The sequence below is a fragment of the Lonchura striata genome, chromosome 12 (assembly GCF_046129695.1).
Source record: "Lonchura striata isolate bLonStr1 chromosome 12, bLonStr1.mat, whole genome shotgun sequence".
Taxonomy (NCBI): Eukaryota; Metazoa; Chordata; class Aves; order Passeriformes; family Estrildidae; genus Lonchura; species Lonchura striata.
The window spans coordinates 7,236,438-7,259,023 of record NC_134614.1 but is presented as its reverse complement, the minus strand read 5'-3'; the positions used below and the strand labels follow the sequence as shown (position 1 = coordinate 7,259,023).

Sequence of the window (22,586 nt, the reverse complement as noted above, 5' to 3'; positions counted from 1 at the left end):
AAACAATGAGCAGCAGGTGGGCACAGCACTTTAATGTTGGTGTTGGCAGTACCCAGCTGGCAGTCCTGGTGCTGCTCACTCCCGATGTGTCTTCATGGGCTCTGTTGCAGGGCCATCCCTGCAAGAGAGAGGAAGCGTGAGCATGGCTGGGGCAGCCGCCAGCACAGCAGCCCGGCACTGAGGCAGGCACCTGCCTGTCCGTCGGGGGTGGGCAGGGCTGGGGAGCCCTTACTGGGGCACATTGGTCTGGGGTGCAGTTGGGCGGGGTGGGGGGCTCAAAGGTCGGGGGCACAGGTTGGGGGGCACTTGTCAGAAGCCACAGCTGGGGGCTAACCGGGCCGGTGTCCCAGCGGCCCCATCCGGACCGTACTGGGCAGGCGAGCAGTCACTGGGCTGTACTGGAGCAGGGGTGCAGCTGGGGGGACGCTCACCGGGTGGCACTGGGCAGGGGTCGCTCACCGGGCTGCGCTCCGAGAGGCTGGCCGGACGCGGGGGAGGGAAGCCGGGCAGGCCCGCGGGGTTCAGCGGGGGCAATCGGCGGTTTTGGGCCCGGTAGCGGTCGGGACTCACCGGGGCGGGCAGTGCCGCTCGGCGGCGCCGTTGCGTCCCGCCGGGCCGGCGGGGGACAGGGAGTGCGCGCGGGGCCGGGAGGGCGAGGCCCCGGAAGCGGTGCCGGGGGAGCGGCGGCCGGCGGGGCCGGTCCGGTAGCAGAGCGCGGCCACCGCCCCGCCGTAGGCGCGCCAGGCCAGGCGGACGCCCAGCAGGCTGATGCCCAGCCAGAGCAGCAGCAGCTGGCACAGCGCGGCCCGCACGTCCTGCGCCGCCCACTCGGCGGCCAGCTCCCGGCCTAGCGCGGCCAGCGCCCGCCACGGCGGCTGCCAGCCCGCCGCCACCGCCGCCATGGCCGCGGGGTACCGGGGGCGAGGCTGCCGGGGGGGCGGGGCTCTGCCCGTCCCCGCCGCAGCGCGGCACCGGGGCGGGGCCTCTGAGCACCGGTTTGGGGCGGGGCCTCTGAGCACCGGGGCGGGGCCTCTGAGCACCGGGGCGGGGCCTCTGAGCACCGGTTTGGGGCGGGGCCTCTGAGCACCGGGGCGGGGCCTCTGAGCACCGGTTTGGGGCGGGGCCTCTGAGCACCGGGGCGGGGCCTCTGAGCACCGGTTTGGGGCGGGGCCTGCCGCGCGCGCCGCCGAGCCCGCGCTGGGGGCGGGGCCTCCCGGGCTGGCTCCTCCCCGGGGCGGGGCCGTCATGGCGGGAAGCGAGGGGGAGCCGCGGTACTCGCGGCAGCTGTGAGTGCGGGCACCGGCACCGGCACCGGCACCGGGGACGGCAGCGCCGCAGCATCGAGCGGGGCAGGGCGCGCTGCAGCGGTGCCGGTCCCGCTGACGGCTCCCGCCGGTACCCGCAGGTATGTGCTGGGCGGCGGCGCGCGGCGTCTGCCCGAGTCGGCGGTGCTGGTGTCGGGGCTGCGCGGGACCGGAGCTCAGGTGGCGACGGCGCTGGTGCTGGCGGGGACCGGGCGCGTCGTCCTGCACGACTGCGGTGCGGTCTGCACCGCCGACCGCGCCCACCAGGTACCGGCGGGGCCGGGCGGGGCTCCCGGGGACAGGTACGGGTGAGGTTCACTGTAACAGGAACAGGTGAGGATCTCGTAACAGGAATTAGTGAGAATGCCGGTAGTAGGTGCAGATATGGGTAGGAATCCCGATAACAGGTACAGTCAGGGGCCCCAGTGACAGGTATGGATGAGGGACCCCATGATGTGTAGAGGTATTGATAAGGGTCCTGGTAATAGGTACAGACTCATGTGGGAGTCCCAGTAACATGTACCAGTATGGATGGGAATCCCCATAATGGATCCCCAGGGTCCTGGTAATAGGTACAGACTCATGTGGGAGTCCCAGTAACATGTACCAGTATGGATGGGAATCCCCACAATGGATACTGACAGCAATCCCAGTAACAGGTACAGGTATGGATGGGAAGGCCCCATAACGTATACAGGTACATAGAAGGGTCTTGGTACAGGTGCACACTCAGGTGGGAGTCCCAGTAGCAGGTATGGATGTGCCTAGATGTCACAGTAATAGATGCAGGTGCAGTTGGGAAAATCTCTGCTTGCAGGTATGGGTTTGGGGTGAGGAGCTTCCAATAACCAGCACAAGCTGGGGAGGCTGGTAAGGCACAGGGTGCCCCTCATTGTCACAGGTCCTTAGCAGAGGCTTACCAGTGCAGACTGGGCCTGTGGAGCACCCCAGACCCATGGGGTACCCCACCATGTGTCCACTCTGCAGTTCCTCCTTGGAGAGAGTGATCTAGGCCAGAACCGTGCCAAGGCATCCCAGCGGGCCCTGGCTGAGCTGAACCCCTGTGTGGTGGTCAAGGCTCATACTGAGGAGCTGTCGGAGGCCTTCCTTGCCTCCTTCCAGGTGAGCCTGCATGCCAGCACTGGGGGGACCCGGCACTGGGGATAGCAGTGCTCACTGACAGACCTGGCACAGGTGGTGGTGCTGACTGAGTCCCCGCTGGAGGAGCAGCTCCGCATTGGGGAATTCTGCCATGCCCGGAGCATCTGCTTCATCGTGGCTGACACCAAGGGGCTGGCAGGGTAAGGGGTCTCATGGGGTCCTGCACTGGCTGCGGGTCACCTTGTCCCCAGAGCCCCAGCCCTGTGCTGCAGCCCATGTCCTTGGTAGCCCACTGGTAGGGCTGCTCGGCCTGGGCCGGACATTGCAGTGCTGGGGCAGCTTGGTGGGGCACTTCCTGTGGCAAAACCCCATGGGTCCTCTCCAGGCAGGTGTTCTGTGACTTTGGGGAGCGTTTTGTCGTTGATGACCCAGCAGAAGGGGATCCAGTGTCTGCTGCTGTGGAGCACATCTCTCAGGTAGGAGGCAGAGTAGGCCCTGCAGGTCCCCCAAAACATTGCTGCCTCTTTCACTGGCTGTATGCCCCCCCAATCCAATGCCCCACTCTCATGTAGCCTTTCCCCCCTCAGGGAAACCCAGGAGTGGTGACATACATGGGGACAGAGAACAGCCATGGCCACCTCTTCCGTGATGGTGACCTGGTGACGTTTTCTGGCGTGCAGGGGATGACAGAGCTGAATGGCCAGGAGCCCATCCCTGTGCGTGTGCTCGGTGAGATCTCCAGGGGGATCCTGACTGCCCTAGCTCAGGGTTGAGGAACTCACTGGGTCCTTGGCAGTGACCGTGATGTGACATCTGTGCTCCTCATGTCCCCAGATGCCTTCAGACTGGAGATCAGTGACACCAGCTCCTTCTCACCCTACCGCTGTGGGGGTCTGGTTTCACAGGTGCAGCAGCCCCAGGAGTGTTCCCACGTAAGTCCTTCTTGGCCCGACAGTGCTGCCACCCAGGCTGGGGTACTGCTGTGCCATGCTGGACCCCAGGAAAACACTCACCCAATCCCTGGTGCTGTGCTGGCAGAAGCCCCTGGGCCAGGCTCTGGAGGAGCCCAAAATCCAAGTGGCAAGTCCCAAGGATCTGCCACGCAGCTGCAGCCTGCACGCCGCCTTCCAGGCCCTTCACGCGTTCCGCAGGGAGCAGGGCCGCCTGCCGCGGCCCAGGGCACCCGTAAGTCCCTGTCCCGCTCCCGCCGGCCCTGCCGAGCCCCGCACCCTGCCGGGGACTGCCCCCTCCCCTCTGCCTGCAGGCGGATGCCGAGCGGGTGCTGGCGCTGGCGCGGAGCCTGGGAGCCCAGCAGGGTCCCCTGGATGAGGACATCGTGCGCGCCTTCGCCAGCGTGAGCGCGGGGGACCTGTGCCCCGTGTCCGCCGTGGTCGGGGCGCTGGCGGCCCAGGAGGTGCTGAAGGTGAGCGGGGCGGGTCCCTGGCTGTCCGGTGCCGTTCGGTGGCCACGAGAGGGCACTTGCTGCCCGCTTGGGGACGGGGGTCCGGCAGCAGGAGAGGGGCGAACACCCCCGCTGGCTGCCTGCCCACGGGCTGCTCGCCCCAGGCCATCACTCGGAAGTTCCTGCCCCTGGACCAGTGGTTGTACTTCGATGCCCTCGAGTGCCTGGCGCTGCCGGGCGCTGCGCAGCTGACAGAGACGGACTGTGCCGCGGTGAGACCCCGTGTCCAGCCCCTCCCGGCTGCCCTGGGGTGCCGTGGCTGTTGTGCTCACACAGCTCCTTGTCCCGGCAGAGAGGCTCTCGCTACGATGGCCAGATTGCCGTCTTCGGGGCCAATTTCCAGGAGAAGCTGGGTCACCAGAAGTACCTGGTGGTGAGTGGGCAGGGCCCATGGCACTGGGAGGCTGCAGAGCATCCAGCTGGCAGACGGAGAACTGCAGCATCTCTGCCCTGATAGGTGGGAGCTGGTGCCATCGGCTGCGAGCTGCTGAAAAACTTTGCCATGATGGGGCTGGCGGCAGGGCCGGATGGAGAGCTCATCATCACTGACATGGACACTGTTGCCCTCTCCAACCTCCATCGGCAGCTTCTTTATCGCTCAGCAGATATATCAGTGAGGCAGGGGCTGAGCTCCCTCCAAAGGGCATCCTGGCTGTCCCAGGAGCTCTCTAGGGCTGCCCACCCCTTCTCTGCCCTGGCAGGAGCCAAAATCGGTGGTGGCCGCAGCAGCCGTGCAGCGCATGAACCCTGATGTCAGAGTGACGGCTCACCAGAACCAGATGGGACCTGCTACTGAGATACTCTACAAGGACAATTTCTTCCGGCACCTGGATGGCGTTGCCAGCGCCCTGGACACGATAGAGGCCCGTGAGTGCCAGGAAGGGCAAGAGGGCCAAGCCCCTGGACATGCTCCCTGGGTCCGCAGCACTCCTGGCTCCCTGCAGGCACCTATTTGGAGAGACGCTGTCTCCGCTGTCGCACACCACTGCTGGACTCGGGCACGGAGGGGACACGGGGGAATGTGCTGGCCATGGTACCGTGCCTGACCAAGCCTCTGGGGCCAGCCAGTACCGCCAGGGATGGCACCTTCCCCGTCTGCACCCTGCGGCACTTCCCCCGCACCATCCAGCACACACTGCAGGTAGGCTGAGCTGCCCCAGCCACAGCACCCAACGAAGAGGCACCGAGACCTTTGTCTTCCTTCCCCTTGTCCCTTCCAGTGGTGAGCCATGGGCAGGATATAGCCCCAGCTGCTTCCTGCTGGCAGCCTGAATACTGCTGCTGGCCCTGCCAGAGCCTCCCCCTCCCCCTGCGTTGGGGGCATAAGAGGGAGGTTCTAGTGCTCAACACCTCCTTTTCTCACACCTCAGTTTCTCCTCCACAGTGGGCCCGTGAGGAGTTTGAGGGGCTTTTCCAGCTACCTGCAGAGCAAGTCAACAAGTTCATGGAGTGAGTGGACTCTGGGGGTAGTGACACTGGGAGAGGAGCTTCCAGCTCTGTCAGGGCACTGCTGGGAATGGCGAGAGGGTGCCAGACAGCCACATCCCACCCAGGTGCCTCACAAGATTGCTCTTGGGCCAGCATCAGCAGTTGCCTGGTTTTGCAGGGACCCAGCTTTCCTGGAGCGGCAGCCGCCAGGGAAGGTCCTGGAGCAGGTGTGGGACAGCCTGCGGGAGCGGCCGCAGGACTGGCGGGACTGTGTGCGCTGGGCCCGCCGGCGCTGGCAGAGCTGCTACCACGATGGCATCGCCCAGCTGCTGCACATCTACCCCCCGGAGCATGTGAGCCCAGCACCATAGGGCTGGCACGCCCGTCCCTCCACCAGCCACCTCGCTGCAGCCAGGGCCACACGCTCCGGGCCTGACTCTTCTCTCCCTGTGCCAGGAAACCAGCCCGGGTGTCCCCTTCTGGGCTGGGGACAGGAGCTGTCCCCATCCACTGACATTCAACCCTGACAATGTGAGTGCAGGGAGGGAGAGCTGTGGGGTCTCATGTGGGAATGGTATGGGCAGAGGGAGAGCCAAGCCTGTGCTGGGCATACAGGGAATACTAAACTGTAGATGTGCTCTATCTGCCACAACCTGTGCAGGGCTGCCTGGGCTGGGTCTGTCCCTGTGCCCCAGTCAGTGAGGGCACTGCAGGGGACAGCTTGCACATGCTCTGTGGCCAGAGGAGGAGGAGAGGCTACTCCACCTCCACTCTGGGGCAAAGCCAGGCAGTTCTACCAGCTTGGGGCAGTGTTGGCAGCCCTTGGCTATGTGGGACCACCCCAGAAAGGCACCCCATAGCCACCCTTGTTCTACTTCACAGGACACCCACCTGGATTATATCCTGGCTGCTGCCCACCTCTTTGCCCAAGTACACAGAGTGCCACCATGCATGGACCGGGCGGCCATCCAGGCTGTTGTCCGTGATGTGGTCCTGCCACCCTTTGCACCCCAGGAAGGGCTCCAGATCCCCCTCACAGAGGAACCCACAGAGGCACAAGTTCCCACAGGTGAGGTTCCCAGGTATGTTCCTGGGTCCAGCCTGGTGGTGGTGGGGCTCTGTCTTCTTGTCCCTGCTTCAGCAACCAAGATGACCGAGACCAAGGTGGGGACACCCCAGCAGTGCCACAGTGCAGGAGTATCATGCCATGTGTCCCTGTGCCCACAGATCACAGGCAGCTGACAGAGGTTACCCAGGACCTGGTGCAGTGGAGACAGGAACTGGTGGGGGATGAGGACACACATGCACCCTTGATGGAGCCCATCCACTTTGAGAAGGTAGGGGAGCCAGGCAGGTGGCCCTGCTCAGCCTGGGGGTGTTGATGTCCCCATGGGATGCAGATGTTCCCCCACTCTTCCCCACAGGACAATGATGTCCACATAGACTTTATCACAGCAGCGTCCAACCTGCGTGCAGAGAACTATGGCATCTCCCCTGCCAACTGGCTGACGGTGAGAGGGGCAGCCTGTGGGGTCAGGAGTCCCTGTCCTGTGTGGGGCAGTTGCTGATGCCCTCCTGTCCCCAGAGCAAGCGAATTGCTGGGCAGATTGTGCCCGCCATCATCACCACCACAGCAGCTGTGGCCGGGCTGGTGTGCCTGGAGGTCTACAAGCTGGTGTGGGGGTGCCAGGACCTCAGCTGCTACCGCAACAGCAACATCAGCCTGGCTGCCTGCCTGCTGCTCCGTGTGCAGCCCCCGCCAGCCCCCACCTACCGGGTAGGACCCTCTCCGCTGGCAAAGTGCAGGTGGGGGACACCACGGGGCCAGTGGTGTCTGCTGTGGGACAATGCCAAAGGGATCCAGGGGAAAGGAGGTGGCCATGCAGCAAGGGCAGCCCGGGCCATAGCACTCCAGAAATGGATCTGGGTGCTGCAGTGGGTTAGGAATGCTGCCAGGCAGTGAGGAACCAGCTCCTTCCCCTGGCTGACCCTCAGCAGTGTCCCATCACCCAGCTCCAGGCCCAGCTGGATGCTCTGGGGTGCCCCACGGCAGGCCCCACACTGAGCCCCACAGCCAGGGTGGGAGGCCGCTGCGGCTGCACTCATCTGGCTTATGGAAACCAGCTGTGGCAGCCGGAGAGCAGCTGGCACCGGGCCGGGAAGCGCCGCCCGGGGGAGCGGGGCCGGGGGTCCCGGCGGTGGGGAACCAGGGAGGGAGAGCGGGGGTGGGGGCAGCCCAGATTGGGACCGGCTGGGCTATAGAGGCCCCTTTGTCTGGGGGTTTATGGCGTGCGAGGCAGCCCTTCCGGCACGGCAGGAAGCGCCGATTGGAACCAGATTGGCCCGGGGGGCCCAGGGCCGGGGGCAGGAAGAGGGGGAGGGAGGCGACTCCACTGCCTTGCGCCGGCTCCAGCACTGCTGAGGGCTGCCCCACCACCCCCTCAAACCCCACACCCAGCCCTGTGCCATCCTGGCTGTAGCGTCCCTGGGTTGGCTTCATCCCTGGATGGAGGATGCTGCTGGGTCTGGCCATGCCCTCGGGTCCCTGCAGCAGCGCCCAACACCTCCATGTGCCAGGGCGAGGACACTCGGTGTGACATTTCACACCCAGCTGCTTGGCTGTGGTGGGAACACATGTCCCCAAGGCCTGCTTGGTGTGACCTATGTCCCCATGGGGACCTGGGGCGCCCACACTGGGGGCCAGCCTTGTCCAGAGGAATATGGTTTCCAGGACCAGGACAATGTACTTCGGTGATGGAGGGCTGGGCTATGGCTTTCCCTGTGTGCTGAACAGTTGCTGCCCTGGTGAGGATGGGGTTAAGCCCTTCCCACCGGTGGAATAAGTGCAGGCAGCAGAAGGCGGAGGTGAGAAGGCAGCAGAAAGCAGGAGGGAGAGTGACCAGGTGTGAACACCTCCCCCGAGTGGGGCTGGGGCCAGGCAGGCAGTGCTGGCGCTGCCCGCAGCGAGGGCAGATGGCCCTGTAGCCCTGCCAGACGGCGCGGGGCTGCGTCCGGCGCTTGGCCCCGGGCTTGGCACCACACTGGCCTCCTTGGGCTGGAGCAGGGGTCGTGGGGCCACAGGCATGAGAAGAGATGATTGTGTGGGGCTGGGCAACACTTCAATGGCCTTTTGTGTGCCTGTCCTGGCCCGGGGCTAGGGGCAGTGCTGGCCCCACACTGACACTGACCCTTGAAGTGGACCCCAGCAGTGCTGGGGGCATAGTTGTGTCCCCCACTGCCCCTACACCACCATGGTGCCCCCATCACCCTGCCCATTTGCCTGCCCTGATGTCCCCCAGCCCTTGTGCTGCACCAGTCCCTGCCCCATGGGGCTGGTCAGCCAGGACATGGGGTGCCAGTGCTGGCTGCTACCCCCTGGCAGTATGGTGGGCGGGAGTGGAGCTGCTGGGACCGGCTGGAGATGCGGGCAGTCGGCGCAGATGGGCAAGCGATGACGGTGCAGGAGGTGCTGGACTGGCTGCAGGTGAGCCCAGCGCTGTCAGCACTCGGGTAACCCTGGGGGATGCCGAGCCAGATCCTGACACCCACCTCTTGCAGAGGACATATGGCTGGACTGTGACCATGCTCCTGTGTGGCGACATTGTGCTCTATGACAGCAAGGCAGATGCAGAGACACGGGCCTGGCAGCAGGCACGGAGGTAGGTCCTTGGCTCCAGGGCCCAATCCTGCCCCCGGGGGAGCTTCCAGCCCCCACTGCCTCAATCCTGAGCTACTCCAGCTGCACTGTAGCTCCCAGCCGACTGCTGGATAAACATCCTGCCGGCAGCACTTCCCGTGGCAGGACCCCTGCTCGGCCCCTTGCTGCTGGCCCCTGCATCCCACCAGCCTGGCTGGACACCCCTAAGGGGCCCAAGGCACCCTTGGAACACTCAGCCAGCCTTTGGGGGACAAGCCAGTGCCCCCAAACCACCCTTTCCCTGCTACAGGCTATCCAAGAACTTGGAGGATGCCAGGATGCTGCAGCAGCAGGACCTGGAGCTACTGTATATCTGCGAGGGAGAGGATGCTGAGGCTGAAGATACCCGTCCCCCTCTTCTGTGCTCCCTACCTTGAGCAAGGGGCCAGCACCTCCTGCCCCATGCAATAAAAGCTGCAGGCTGCAATAGCCCTCCTTGCAAAAACCCCCTGCTTGCCCCTGCCTGGGGCACAGGCGCTCCCTTTGATAAATGCTGCGGCGCCCAGACCGTATAAAACCGGGGTTTATTTACAGGGTGGGGGTACGGGCCGCAGCAGCAAGGCTAAATGTAGCCGATAACGTCGTTGCAGATGATGGGCTGGCGGCTGCGGCTGTTCATCAAGGCGGTGAAGCGGTGGAAGTCCGTGGCCAGCTGGGCGATGTTGCTGTGGGACTGGTGGAAGCAGGCGCCCTTGGGCTGTCCCCCCAGCCCCAGCGGGCAGGAGAAACGCTTGGTGGCATCGCGGCCCCCCGGCCGGGCACCGTCGGCACCCCGGGGCCGGGCCATGTTGGCCAGCTTTCGGCGTACGTTGCCCGAGAGGCTGAGCAGGAAGGCGGGGGGCTTGGCCAGCCGGCGGGAGGGCTCGGCGGGGGCCCGGCGGCGCGGCTCGGCGCCCACCTCGGGCAGGTCCATCCAGTTCTCCACCAGGTCAGCGAAGCAGTTGTCGCCCAGCACCAGAGGCTGCCGGTTCCGGCTCTGCGACAGCAGCGCTACGGTCCAGTCCTGCGTGTCGGCGGGCTCCAGGGCCCTCCACTGCTCCAGGCAGGCGTCCGAGGTGGATTTGGGGCGGACACGGCGGGCGGGGGCGGGCGGTGGGGCGGCGGGGCCGGCGGAGAGCCGGTGTGCCCGTTGGCAGGGCAGCAGATGCCGGCGCCGCACGGGCACCTCCTCTTCCCTCCAGGTGCTCCCCGACGCCTCCGAGTAGCCCGAGTCGAACTCCAGGCTGCGCTCGCTGGCCGGGGGGGAGCGAGCGGCCGGGCTCCCCATCTCCTCCTCGTCGCCCCCGGGATCCAGGCTGCAGGCCGAGTCCGCCGCCGAGCCGGGGCGCGGGGGTCGCGGGGCCGGCCCCGTCGCCCTTCCGGGGTGGTGCGATGTCTGCCGCGTGCCGGGCATGTGCGCCCGCAGCGTCGGCCCTGCCTCCCGCCGGCACCACTGCAGGGAAAGGGCACTGTCAGCGCGGTTGTCGCCACTGCCCCCAGCCAGCACCGCGATCCCCGTCCCACCCTCCTCGGCACCCCGCGTCCCCCCGCCCCGGCTCGTGGGGGCTTCGCTGGCGCAATGGGCGTGCAGCAGGGTGCGGAGAGCGGGCCGCAGGTCCCGGCTTGCCTGCAGCCCCGGGCCCCGGTTTCCTGCGGCTTCTGCGCGGAGCCGGCCGGCGTGCAGCGGCTTGTCGGGTGAGCAAGCAGGCACCCAGCCCCGGCCGTGCCTGCGGGAAATGACAGAGGGCCACGGCACGTAGGAGCGGGCGCTCCACTGCCCCCCCCGACAGCCCCCTTCTCGGTAGAGGCAGCCGGGACACCCCTCCGGCACAGTCCCACTCGGTGGCACGGGGCCAGCGGCAGCCCCAGGGCACCCGCGGGTGCTGGGGTGGGGCTCTGCCCCCGTGCGTTGGCAGGGCCCCCCACCCACCCTGTGCCCTCCAGCTGGGGACACCCCAGGTGACGTCAGGGTGCAGCCAGGCCTGCGGCCAAGGCCCGGGACCCCCCAAAGGCCGGGAAATACAGGGGACCAAGGCAGGCAGGGCTGAACGGAGCGCGGCCGGGCGGGCGCTGGAAGGGACTCCTGGCTCCCGCAGCCGGGCCGCTCCTCGCTCTTGAATTCCTATTGTCTGAACCCAAAAGCAGGGTGTTACGTCCGTTTTCCTTTCCGCGCTGGAGTCTCGGGAAGCTGAGTGTGCAGGAGGGATTGCTTCCAGGACCAATAATTCTGTTCTCTCTGGCTGGCCCTGACAGAGCTGCTGGCAGGACTGTCCTTGTCCCTCTCCACGTCCCCGTCCCGATCCCTGTCCCTCTCCCCGCTGGCTGGGACCCTTTCATCTAGCCCTAGTGGCAATGTGCCACCACTCCGAGCCGCCCTGTCCCGCCGCTGCCCGGGAACACTGGGGCAGCCGGTTGTGAGGTGCTGGGTAAGCATGTGGCAGGCCCAGGAGAGCCGAAGGGTCACCCTGTCACCGCCGCCCCTCGGAGCAGCCTAGGTGGGTGGCAGGGTGGCAGCTCCGGGGGGACGGCGCCGCTGGCACCTTGACAGCTGGACACCCGTGCCCCCACACCACCAGAGTCCCACCGGGCGCACACGTCCCCCGCGCCGCCTTTGGCCTCGCGTGTAATGTCACGGCTTTCATGCCACCGGCAGCGCCCGGACGTCACGGCAGACCCGCGGTCCCCGAGCGGCAGGGCGGGGGCACAGTGGTCCCGTCCCGTCCCGTTCCCTCCCGGTGCCCGCGGCGGCACTCACCCGCTCGGCGCCGAGCTCGTCTGGGCGGGCGTTGTGCATGCCCGGTCCTGCTTCCCCGGCGCCGCTCCCGGCCCCGCTCCCAGAGCCGCCGGTGGCGGTGGCGGAGCAGCAGCAGCAGCGACAGCGGACGGAGCGCCCGGCCGTGCCCGCCGCCTCCCGGCGCTGCCCGGCGGCCCCGCCCCGCCCCGCCCCGGCCAATGGGGCCGCCGTAACGTGAGCCCGGCCCGCACCGGCACCGCCGCCCCGGGGCCCCGCCCCGCCCACGGACCCCTCCCCGCCGCCCCGGGGCCCCGCGCCGGGCACCACCCGGGCACCGCCGGGGCAGGCGAGATCCGTGTCCCGGCCGGCAGCACCTCGGGCACCGGGGGTCCCACAGCTCGGTATGCTCCGCCGACAAGGAGGGCAGCCCCGGTACAGAGCCCCGGCGGAGGCATCTCCCGTCGGCTCCCCGCTCCACCGGGCTGCCAGAGCCGGGCTGGGCGCTGGAGGAAGGAAGGGAAGAGTGACCCTGGCCGTGGTGCCCGTTAATTGGGAACTAATAGCTTAATGGGGATCCCGGGAGAAGCGGCACTGGTTTGCAAATGAACGAGAACACGGCCAGAAATTACCTCCTAGCTAATTTTCCCGGTTCCCGAGCGTGCCGCGTGATGAAGCAGCGTGGGGTGGCAGCCAAACCCCACGGAGCTGCGAGGGGCTGGGAGCGGCGCCGTGCAGAGCCGGGGCATGGAGCCCTGCCCTGTCCCTCCCCTGGCCGGGGCGGCCACCACGGGTGGGGATGGACGGCGTGACGCCGGGCCGGGGTGGTGCCCAGCACCCCTGGCAACCGGCTGCAGCTTGTCCCAAACACAGAGAGCCATGGGCATGCACGGACACCTCACCTTCCTCCTCCTCAGCCTCTATGCCCCGGGTAGGTGCTTCAAGGTCGCAGTGTTCGGGGCACTCTTTGCCAGATCCTGGGTGGATGGCTGAGAGGAAGGGGACAGAGGAGAAGCTCTCCTCGGTTGCTCCCACATTCCTGGGGCTGACCCTGGGATGAGCAGAGGGATTGGCAGCTGCCTGGCTGGGTTGAGGCATGGAGGGGGCATCACACGAGCATGCCCAGGGCATTGCCTGGGTGTCCTCAGGGTGTCCTCAGCATTGCCAGGATGTTACTGGGGCTCCTTTTGTGCATTGCTATGGCATATGCAGACACCACTGGTGTTTCATCAGAGCATCTCACAGAGGGACTTCTGGGGCTTCCCCAGGGCATTGCCAGGGCACACCTAGCAGGCTGCAGTGACACTCTCCTCTTTTCAGGGACTTTCGTCAGAACAACAGGTAACAGCAGTGCTTTGGACCCGGCTGTGCCTGGCAGGGAAACCTGTGCCTGCATTAGTGCTTAGGTGCAGGAGCAGGGCTCCTGCACGGCTGGATGAGCCATCAGTGTTCCCTGGGGTCTTCCACCAGTCCTGCCTGACCTGCCACGTTTGGTGGCCCTGAGTGAGGATGCAGTGTCAGGCACCCGCGTCGCTGAGGTGACCGTGTCTTGCAGCAACTCAAGCAGCAGTCCCAATGTCACCCTGGATAGTATCAAGCCCGACCACCCCTTCAACTCCATTGCCATCAGCTCTGACCCCACAGATGCCACCAGGTTCAGGGCAGAGGTGTGGCTGGGGAATAGGGAGTAGGGCAGGAGCTGGCAGGCACCCTGCTGAGTGACTGTGTCCCCATGGCAGGTGACACTGCGTGCTGGTGCAGAGCTCGATGCCCGCCGGGTGAACCTGTACACACTGATCCTGCGGGCTGCTTGTCCTGGTGAGAATGAGGTGGAAGAGCGGCTCTTTGTCTGGGTGACAGCAGGGCATGTGCTGCGCTGTGACACCCTCTTTGCCAGTGCAGGTAGGAACAGGGGGCACAGGGCAGTGGGGGCTGTGGGTGCCAGCCAGCACCAAGCTCCCACAGCTATGCTGTGTTCCAGAGGGTGATCTGGTGCAGGTGCTGGCAGATGTGGCACCCCGGACACCCCTGTATGTGGTGCTGCCACAGCCACTTGGTGGACTGACGGTGAGTGGCAGCTCCCTGGAGGGCCACAGCCCCACAGAAGGGAGCAGCCTTGGAGACAGCAGAACCCCGGGTATGGAGGAGTGGGACAGGCGTTCCCATCACCCTCCTTTCTGCAGTTCAAGCTCCAAAACCGCAACACACCACTCACGCTCACCCGCCGGGGCCTGTTGCTGGCACCTGACAATGGTTTTGACCCCAGCAAGGACATCCAGGTGGGCACCAGCAGCCCCAGGCTGGTCACAGCCACCTCTCAGCCCTCTGGGGCTTAGCCCCTCCCTGGCCACAGCTCTCCACATCCTGTTCTGCCCATTAGGCCCCTGTCTCCCTCTGGACCCATAAATGCTCCAGCCCGGGTCTCATCCCCTTCTGCATCTCAAGTCCTGTCCACATTCTCATCCCTGTCTGTATTCCTGCCCATTCTAGTCTCCAGCTCATACTCATCTCCATCTCCACACCTCTTCCCACCTCTGTTCCTACTCCAAGCCCCGTTCTCATCTCTTGCCCCCTCTCCTTTGTCTCTGTTCCTGTTTCTGTTCCCATCCCAACCCTATTCCTGTCCCTATCCTTATTAGTAGCCTCATCCCTATCCCTGTCCCCATCCCCATCCCCATTGTGGTGCCACTCAGGGCTGTCCAACAGCTGCCCTGGTGCTGGCACACAGATGTTCAGGTTGGAGATTGAGGTGATGGATCATTACGGGCACAACTGCAGCAGGGCTGTAAGGGTGGAGGTGCTGCCACCACGCCGTCCCCGCGTCACGTTCCCGTGAGTGGGGTTGGGTCAGGAGCGGGGTGCTGGTGGCACCAGGCTGTGCCACAATGCCCGCCTCGCCTGCAGTGAGCCACATCTGGCTGTGACAGTGACAGAGGGCATTGGCCCCTGGGAGGTGGTCACACAGGTCCGTGCCAGAGGTGACAATGTCCGCTATGCCATCCTTGCTTCTGTGGCTCCCACGCTCTTCACCATTGACGAGGGTGAGCAGAGATCCCCAGGGACACCCTGTCCCTGTCCCTGTGCCCAGTACGAGGCCATGGCTCCTCCTGCAGTGACAGGTGAGATCCGCAGCACCCGCCGGCTGGAGATGACCCGTGCCCACCTCCTCATCCAAGCTTACAACAGGCTGCACCCCGATGACCACGCCACCACCACAGTCAACATCACCGTGCAGGGGACAGACCGTCAGGCACCAAGATGTACTCCAGCCATCTTCGTGTATGGTTGGGGGGGAGTGAGGTGCATGGGACTCTCTGCTGCACCCAGAACATGGGAGAGAGGCTGAGCTGCTGGCTGCTCTGCCACAGGTCCCAGGTGTCTGAAACCGTGTCCCCTGGCACCACCTTGGTGACATTGACGTGCACCGACACCAGCACTGATGGGTGTTTGCACTATGCTCTCGAGGGGCCTCCCTCCTCCCGCTCCCACTTCTGCATGGAGGGGCCGCAGCTGAAGGTGAGCTGGGCCATGGGCAGTGGCCAGATGGACAGCAAGCCCACCTCCCGGAGCCCAGTGGGACAGTGGGACCCTGTGACACGTGTTGTCATGCCAGGTTCTGGGTCAGGGCTCCTCATGGCTTCCTGCTCCCCAAGGCCTGCTCGTTCTCCTCACTCTCTCCTTCTGCCCTGGCATTGCAGCTTTTTGGGACACCCTGGCTTTGTGGGATACTCTGGCTTTGCAGGGCATCTGAGCTTTGCAGAGCACCCCAGCTCTGTCTGACACTCCCCTCCTGGCTTGACAGGTCAACACCACCCTGGACTATGACTCAGAGGCCATGGCTGCTCTGGGCTTCCAGTTCACAGCCACCATTGTGGTGACAGCGGGAGAACAGCCCCTACAGAGCAGTGAGTGCCCATATCCCTAGAGTGGGAAAAGACCTTTCCCAGTCCCCAAACCAGCAGATCACAAAGGAAACATTCCTTCTGTGCTGCCCCAGAGATGCCCACCCCAGGGCTGGTGCCTCTGTCCCCATCTCAGTCAGCTCAGCAGAGGCTGTGAGATGCCAGCATGGCTGAGCAGCTGTGTGCCACACAGCCCGTGTGCCCGTGCTTGTGACGGTGACACCTGTCAACGAATTCAGACCGGTGTGCCCAGCCAGTGCCACCTTCACTGTGCCAGAGACAGCAGCTTTCGGCAGCATCGTGGGGCGTGTGGCTGGCACTGACCGTGACTACCCCCTGGACAGCCTCGAGTACAGCCTGGAGGGGGGGTCTGGCCCCGCACAGCCCTTCTCAATCGACAGGCACACTGGTGAGCACCTGGCCCCTTCCCCAGCCCTTGCCACAGCCCATGGCACCTCCCAGTTCCCAGCAGCTCACACCTCCCCGCAGGTGTGATCCGCGTGGTGGGACCCCTGGACTCGCAGCAGCAGAAGAGTTACAGGCTGGTGGTGCGGCTGACAGACATCCACAATGACCTGGTCCTAAGGAACAGGCAGAGCCGTCTGTGCAATGTGTCTGTGCGCCTGCAGGTGTGAGGGCAGCCCGCTGGGTGAGCTGTGGGGGGTGCCTGGACTGGGGGTGCCTATCGCTTCCCCCTGCTCCTGGCAGGCTGTGCCGGACCAGCTGCCGGTGTGCATCCCCGAGGTGCAGGAGCTGCGGATCACAGCTGGGTCCCCGGGCAGCCGTCAGCCTGTCACCCGCCTGGTGTGCCACCACGGCCCCAACAGCGCCGTGCTGACTTACAACATTGTTGGAGGTGAGGAACGGCCAAGCCATGGCACAAACCAGCCCTCGCTGTGGTGTGACACTGAGCAGACCCTCTCGTCCAGGCAATGAAGATGGGCGCTTTCAGCTGGAAGGGAGCACCCTTGTCTACCTCCCCAGTGGTCGAGTCGAGCCCCACCCTTTTGTCCTGCTGGTGGAGGTGTGGGGCGGCTCTGGTGCCCGCCGCCGCAGCATCGTGGTGGCACTGGTGGTGCACGTCACGCCCCGGAGCACCCCGGTGCCACCCAGCACCACCACCCAGCACACGGTGAGCAGAGCCCGCTGACCAGGAGGTGCTCCAGGCTCCCTTGAACCTCCCATGGCCCCTCACCCCACTGCCTCCACAGACACTGCAGAAGGAGCCGCTGGTTGTCACGCAGACAGAGGCAGTGTGGGACCCGCCAGCCTGGTTTGTGGCCGTGCTGACCATCACTGGTGTCCTGCTGCTGGCCACCCTGGGCTGCATGGCCCGGAGCCTGCTGTGCAGGTGAACCCCAGCCCGCCTCACGGCATGGCTCAGTGAGCAAGGCTAAGGGTTCACGGCTGCCTTCTGCTCCTCCCACAGCAACCGGGCCCCTGGCAAGCTGTTCCTGGCCAAGAGGTGAGTGCTGTATGGCCAGGGTGGTCATATTGGCAGTAGTATTGTCCTTGCAGGTAGCCAGGGAGACACAGCACACAGGGTATGTTCAATATTCTTTGCATTTGGCCGTGGCTTGCTGTGACAGGAAGCCATCTCTTGCCCAGGGCAAGTGTGCAGCCCTGATGGGAGCTATGGGAGAGGAGAGAGCAATTTGGCCAGTAGACCATGATGTTGGTGGCCAGGCTGGGGCACAAACTTTACAATGGACAGGGTGGGGTGGCACAGTGCTATTGCCAATGCCTATTGCAAGGTTGGGTCCTGGCACCAGGGCTGAGGTCACTGCAGCTCACCAGGGGAGCCCCTGTTTGGAAGGGTGAGCCCCATTTGTCAGGGAAAACTCCCAGGGAGGATGTGAGCAGGCTGTGCAACACGCGGAGGATCAGTGGTGGTGACAGGTGATAGAGGAGAGAGTCTGGGGAGATGCTAGACCAGCCTGTGCCAGGTATCTGCACAGCAAGGAGGAGACATGCAAGGCCGTGGCAGGATAACAGTCACCTCCAGTGGCATGACTGCCCCGAGGTGATGCATAGCTGGATCCAGGTTCATTGGTAAGGTTGGGGCCACGGTGCTCAGTGACACTGGGACTGTCGTGACCATGCAAGGGCGAAGACCCAGGGTCAGCCCTGTGGGTGGCCCTGGCAGCTCCCCCAGCACAGCACCCTCCAAGCACGAGAGTGGTGCGTGCCAGCACATGGGCAAACAAGTGGATATGATGGCAGACCTGCTTGGTGCCCAGGCACTGGTGAAAGGTGGTGGTGTTTGGGTGAGCACAGCCCTGTCAAGGTCCCCTCCTGTGCCAAGGGACAATCAGGTAGGTGGATGATGGGCTAAACAGGGTGCAGCTGGCAAGGCAAAGCCTGGCTGGCGAGTCACTCCCAGCACCATCTCTTGGGGTTGAGGCCGGCAGCCCATCACTGGCAGCATTCCCTCCCTTCCCCTCCTCCTTCTGCAGCTCCTGGGATGTGGTGGAGCACAGTGGGGGCAAGGAAGAGCAGGGACACCCACATGACAGCAGCCCAGTAAGTGTGTGGCAGCGAGGGTGGGTGCCCTGCCGGGGGGCAGGAAGAGCCCTGTGGCCCTCAGCAGCCTCTCCTGTCTCCTCCCCACAGGGGCAGTTTGATGGCCGTGCTCAGGACCCACGTGAGTACCCTGTCCCACAGCTGCCTCAACAGCAGCCTCAGGTTGTGTCCCCCAGGGCAGAGGGGTCTGGGGACAGGAGAGATGGGGACCAGGCCCACAGGGCAGTGACTGAGTGCTGCCTCCATCTCAGGCACCGGCAGGGATTATCTCTTCAACAGCGTGACCGGGGCTCGGCGCTGGATCTGAAGGGCTTGACTTGATGAGGGGCTCCTTGTGACCCACAGCTCCACGTGGGCCGTGCTGGGCACAGCACCGGGCACTGGCAGCTGGTATGGCCCCCGAGGAGGAGACCATCCTTTGTGGCCAAACCTGCTGAACATGGGGTGCAGCCACACCCTGAGCCACCTCAGCCAGCGCAGACCTAATAAACGGTGTCAGAGATTGCACATGCGGCTGTGATTGCCTCAGGGAGTCGCACTGCGGGCAGTGCTGCTGGTGGCTGTCCTGCTGTGGTGGTCATTAGCACTGTCTGGTCAGCCGTGTGAGCGGCATGACCCAGGACAAGGACTGGCAGTGGGCTTGGCACTGTGAAAAATGCTACAAGAGCTTCGGCCAAGTCTGCTTCGGTGAAAGAAGCATATCTGTAGTCCCTGGATGTGACCCAGCCGGGGTAGTCCTCCACAGGGAGGTTATCTGCGGCAGGAAAACTCAGCCACGGGTAATTTTGAGCAACTTTTGCCCCGGCTCCCGTGTCCCCCTCAAGCTCTAATTTGTTACAGCGCTCGCAGGCGCAAACGGGTGGGATGAGCAGCTGGTCGGCAGAGGGGATGGGTTGATAATTGGGAGGAAAAGTGAATTAGCGTGGGCGCAGGCGAGCGGGACGCCGCAGGAGGAGCTGGGAGCGGCGGGAGGCTTTGAAGGCGTCAGTCAGCTGGAGGTGGGAAACCGGTTATTTGAATTTCAAAGGAGCGCGCCACGGGACGCCTCCCTGGCAGCTCCTGGGGAAATGAAACGCTGGCGGGATAAGAGGGAAGAGACTAATTTGGGGAGTAGGTGACTAAAGGGAGAGAAGTGGAACAGGGGCCAGCCGTGAAATTTCACATGAGAGGGGTCACCTGTGTGACTTTGCCTGAGGGTCCCTTTTGCCCTGAACCCACTGGAACCGTGGAATTTAACCCTTTGTGGTAGCGGAGTGGTTCGTGAGCGTGTCCCATTGGCGAGACCCCGCTCCTAGCGGAGACCGGAGGGGGATGCGGAGCGGCCCCGGAGGCTCGGGGCGGGGAACTCTGAGTGTGAGTGGGACAGCGGGGCAGCCGGGTGTGAGTCTGTGTCGGGGAACTCGGGGTGCAGACCGGCCGGAGGAGGGCTGTGGCCGGGAGCGCGGGCCGGAGCGCGGAGCCGCGGCCCGGCGGGGCGCGCCCTGCACGCGCGGGCCGCGCCCATTGGCCGAGCTTCCGCGGGCAGCCAATGAGGCGGCGCTGCCCGTGAGTGGGCGGGGCTCTGGCGGGCGTCACGTGTGCCTAACGTGCGCTGCCGTCCGCACTCGGGAAAGGGCGGGGCGGCTCCGCGCTTGAGTGACACCGAGTGTGACCTATCAGCGTCCCCGGAGGGCCCCGTGGGGCGGGACTCGGGTGCGGAGTGGCGCGCAGGGCCGCGGGGCGGGCTTTGGACGGCGCGGTTGCTATGACGGCCAGCGCGGCCCCGCCCGCCCGGGCGCCGCCATCTTGTTGTTGATTCGAGCGGCGGGGAGCGGCGGCGCTGGGGCTCCGCGTTCCGCTGTCCCGGCCGGGCAGGCAGCGCCGGCCCCGGTGAGCTGCGGCGGGCGGGGACTGGCCAGGCTGCCGGGCGGGCGGTGAGCCGAGCGCGCTGCCGGGAGGGGAGAGCCGGGTGCGGCCCCGTGAAGGGAGAGGGGGGTTCACAGGCACGGCCCCGGGAGCAGCCGGGGTGAGGGGGCAGCGACACCGGGATGGGCCTGGAGCGGAGGGGGCGGTGCGCGGCCCCGTGAGGAGGGGCTGGGGAGGGCCCGGTACGTTCCCGTGTGTGCGTGGGTGAGAGCCGGGCGCTTTCCCCGCGGGGCCCGCCTGGGGCACGGCCCGGGCGGGGTTCCCCGGGCTGGGCAGCGCCGGGGCAGGGCCGTGCCCAGCGGGCAGAGCGAGCGTCCCCTCCCTTTGTGCCCTTCCTTCCCTTCCACAGGAGCTGCGCGCAGGAAGGAGCTCGGGAGCCGCGGCGGTAACATGAAACCAACATGGTGAGGAGGCTGGTGGGGCTGGGGCCCGTCCGTGCTGCCCCTCGGCAGGGCAGGGCTGTGGGTGGCCCCGGGAGCGCTGGCTGCCCCGGCGGGGACACCCGGAGTGCCTGGCAGTCTCCCGGGGCAGGTGCGCTCCTGGCTCTGCAGACCTGGACCGAGACCAGCCTTCCCCGGGGTTTCCCAGGAGGGGTTCAATTAGGGTAGGTGGTACTGGGTCCATATGCCTTCACTTTTAAGCTGAGCATCAGCTCTTCGTTCCCCCCCCCGCCCCGAGGAGTATACTTTAGCATGTGCTGCTTTTATCATTTCAATCTCTCTTGCTCTTTTTTTTTTTGCTCCATCTGCTTTTCCTCCCTTCAGGTTCACCTGGCATAACTTGGTGTTCAGAGCTCCCAGAGCTGGATTTCAATAATTGGCCTTTGCTAACGAAACACTGAGTGGTGCAGGAATGGTGGGGGCTTGGGTCTCTGTTCGTTCTTAGTGTGATGTTTCTGTGATCGTTAGGGCTGTGTAAACATAGTTAGTAGCTTATCTCGCAAAATAGCATGCAGTAGTGTGTTGTAGAAGTCTCATTGTAGTGAACTGTCACCTGCAGCTGATTTGCTAACCTGTGTGTGTGGTCAGGCTTTTGATGGAGGGAAATAACAATATCCTTGTTGTTTATCACTGAACTAAGATTCTGATTTCCTTTTTAGAGAAATTCTTTCAGGAGCTTCAAAGTGTTTTAGAATTAAGTGTGCCAGTTATTGCCTATTGTCACTGTAACCCTAAGTAGGTCTCTTCCTAGTCCCATGTAACAATTTCTTAGTATTTTGATTGTGAAGTATTTTTCTGGGTTAGTTTAGCTCTGACCTGAGGTAAGTGCTTTGTTTTGGAGCTGGAAGGAAAGTGGTAGGTTGTAAAAAGATTTAGTTGTGAGCTCTATAAAGAAAGATAACATTGGGTTGCTTTTTTAGCTGCATCAAATCCTTGTTTTGTCAATGTATTGAATTTGTCCTAGTGCTATTTTTTCTTTTCCTTTGTTAGAGGGTGTTTCATACCCTCTCAGCTTTTTCAGAACAGCCATTTCCAGGTGCATGGATGAACAACCTATGCTATCCTCGTTAGAGCCGGTTAGGCTGATATTAAATGTCCTTTTTCATGGCCTTGCTTTGGCTTCTGTCTAGTAAGGACTTTTGGGAGAACAGGGGAAGTGATCCATAGCTCCTGGAGAGGGGAGTTGATGTATACAAGGTTATTAGCATAGGAAATTTTGATGGAAAGAGGAGGATGTGTTGGTGGAACCCTCTCCTGGACCCTCTGGTTTTTCATTAGGCAGTTAGGGGCAGTTTTGCGTCTTTCTTGCGTAGAAGAAGATCAAGTGAACACAATTACCTGTTGAGATGAGAAAGGGGGCAGTTTTTAAGATCTACTTCTGATCACCAATTTCACGTTCCATATGTGGTTTCACAGGTATTTCAGCTCATGTCAGTATAGACTGAACCCATAGGAGGTTCTTGCCGTGTTGCTTATGCCTGTGCAGGTGAGAATCAGAGTTCCCTGACTTACAGACTGATCAAGCTAAAGACAAAATGTGTTTTTCTATCCAGCTTTGTGTGGGTGATAAATGATTTTGGAGGAGCAAGGGAAATGGGGCTGGTGCTGGAATGGGGTCTTATCTGAGTTCAGGGTAATCTGCTGTGTAACTGTGTAAGAGCGCAACAATGTATTTTCACATTATCTATTTTCTTGCATATAAATATAACTTTAAACCACATTTTTACATATATTCAAAAATTAAATTAAACAGTATTGCCCATGCTTCTCTTCTACTTCTGTGAATCACTGTGTGCCTCATCATCAGGTGGACAGCACTGGACATGTTCTTACAAAAATATTATAGAAAGAAAAATTAGATGTGCTGTGAGAGTCCCTATCTTGGCAGATTGTGCAAGTCAACTGACTTGGAAGTTATTCTGTCTTGTATTGCACGTAGTGAAAAGTCAAGGTTAGAGTAGCAAGCACTCAGAGGTCAAAAAAGTGCCCAGACTGGAGTAGTACCTGTGTCCTTAATCAGCTAATTGGCCTTTTAAAAAAGCATAGTGATTACTTCTTTATCAGGCAGTTGTGTGCTCTGCTCATTCCATCTGAGCTGCCTGGTTTGTTTGTTT

At 63.4% G+C, this 22,586-nt stretch overlaps 5 protein-coding genes across 7 annotated transcripts in view; 3 read left to right on the top strand and 2 right to left on the bottom strand.

The window, feature by feature from the left end:
* Positions 1-17: 17 nt before the first annotated feature.
* TCTA (T cell leukemia translocation altered) lies at positions 18-1,247 on the bottom strand. The gene is made up of 2 exons (XM_021529175.3): positions 571-1,247; positions 18-118 (listed from the first exon to the last, which is right to left on the bottom strand). Exons 1-2 carry the CDS (start codon positions 1,245-1,247, stop codon positions 76-78), a joined length of 720 nt encoding a protein of 239 aa, XP_021384850.2. The 3' UTR covers positions 18-75.
* On the top strand, positions 1,246-9,421 carry UBA7 (ubiquitin like modifier activating enzyme 7). Its single transcript, XM_077786220.1, has 24 exons — positions 1,246-1,286; positions 1,406-1,571; positions 2,292-2,426; positions 2,499-2,605; positions 2,791-2,881; positions 2,993-3,134; positions 3,240-3,337; positions 3,444-3,590; positions 3,670-3,828; positions 3,972-4,079; positions 4,160-4,240; positions 4,325-4,480; positions 4,569-4,734; positions 4,812-5,008; positions 5,252-5,316; positions 5,474-5,648; positions 5,752-5,826; positions 6,178-6,364; positions 6,523-6,632; positions 6,720-6,806; positions 6,881-7,072; positions 8,678-8,779; positions 8,854-8,954; positions 9,243-9,421. Exons 1-24 carry the CDS (start codon positions 1,246-1,248, stop codon positions 9,367-9,369), a joined length of 3,015 nt encoding a protein of 1,004 aa, XP_077642346.1. The 3' UTR covers positions 9,370-9,421.
* Positions 9,422-9,499: 78 nt separating this feature from the next.
* Positions 9,500-11,823, bottom strand: INKA1 (inka box actin regulator 1). Its single transcript, XM_021529217.3, has 2 exons — positions 11,727-11,823; positions 9,500-10,424 (listed from the first exon to the last, which is right to left on the bottom strand). The coding sequence occupies exons 1-2, from the start codon at positions 11,763-11,765 to the stop codon at positions 9,555-9,557; spliced, it is 909 nt and encodes a 302-aa protein (XP_021384892.3). The 5' UTR covers positions 11,766-11,823; the 3' UTR covers positions 9,500-9,554.
* Positions 11,824-12,498: 675 nt separating this feature from the next.
* CDHR4 (cadherin related family member 4) lies at positions 12,499-18,634 on the top strand. The gene is made up of 20 exons (XM_077786219.1): positions 12,499-12,633; positions 13,023-13,043; positions 13,173-13,369; positions 13,442-13,604; positions 13,684-13,769; positions 13,886-13,981; positions 14,431-14,534; positions 14,607-14,981; positions 15,071-15,218; positions 15,505-15,607; positions 15,798-16,013; positions 16,094-16,233; positions 16,313-16,460; positions 16,534-16,736; positions 16,816-16,955; positions 17,034-17,069; positions 17,751-17,919; positions 18,008-18,127; positions 18,218-18,248; positions 18,379-18,634. The coding sequence occupies exons 1-20, from the start codon at positions 12,582-12,584 to the stop codon at positions 18,432-18,434; spliced, it is 2,604 nt and encodes an 867-aa protein (XP_077642345.1). The 5' UTR covers positions 12,499-12,581; the 3' UTR covers positions 18,435-18,634.
* Positions 18,635-19,898: 1,264 nt separating this feature from the next.
* The window catches only part of IP6K1 (inositol hexakisphosphate kinase 1), a 36,919-nt gene continuing 34,231 nt past the window's right edge, over positions 19,899-22,586 (top strand). For 2 of the 3 annotated variants that reach the window (XM_021529178.2, XM_021529176.2), the window contains exons 1-2: positions 19,899-19,996; positions 20,382-20,436. The gene's annotated coding sequence lies outside the window, so the exon portion shown is untranslated. The other variant, XM_021529177.2, reaches the window with a different exon arrangement.

Excerpts from the sequence above, each read along its gene's own strand:
- TCTA (XM_021529175.3), bottom strand. The coding sequence starts at position 1,247 with ATGACGGCCCCGCCCCGGGGAGGAGCCAGCCCGGGAGGCCCCGCCCCC. Across the intron at positions 119-570 it reads GAGCGGCACTGCCCGCCCCG|GGATGGCCCTGCAACAGAGC; the intron begins GTGAGTCCCGAC and ends TCTCTCTTGCAG.
- UBA7 (XM_077786220.1), top strand. The coding sequence starts at position 1,246 with ATGGCGGGAAGCGAGGGGGAGCCGCGGTACTCGCGGCAGCT. Across the intron at positions 2,882-2,992 it reads CTGTGGAGCACATCTCTCAG|GGAAACCCAGGAGTGGTGAC; the intron begins GTAGGAGGCAGA and ends TTCCCCCCTCAG. Across the intron at positions 3,591-3,669 it reads TGCCGCGGCCCAGGGCACCC|GCGGATGCCGAGCGGGTGCT; the intron begins GTAAGTCCCTGT and ends CTCTGCCTGCAG.
- CDHR4 (XM_077786219.1), top strand. The coding sequence starts at position 12,582 with ATGGGCATGCACGGACACCTCACCTTCCTCCTCCTCAGCCTCTATGCC. Across the intron at positions 14,535-14,606 it reads CGTCCCCGCGTCACGTTCCC|TGAGCCACATCTGGCTGTGA; the intron begins GTGAGTGGGGTT and ends CCTCGCCTGCAG. Across the intron at positions 16,737-16,815 it reads GCACCACCACCCAGCACACG|ACACTGCAGAAGGAGCCGCT; the intron begins GTGAGCAGAGCC and ends CTGCCTCCACAG.
- INKA1 (XM_021529217.3), bottom strand. The coding sequence starts at position 11,765 with ATGCACAACGCCCGCCCAGACGAGCTCGGCGCCGAGCGG. Across the intron at positions 10,425-11,726 it reads ACGAGCTCGGCGCCGAGCGG|TGGTGCCGGCGGGAGGCAGG; the intron begins GTGAGTGCCGCC and ends CTTTCCCTGCAG.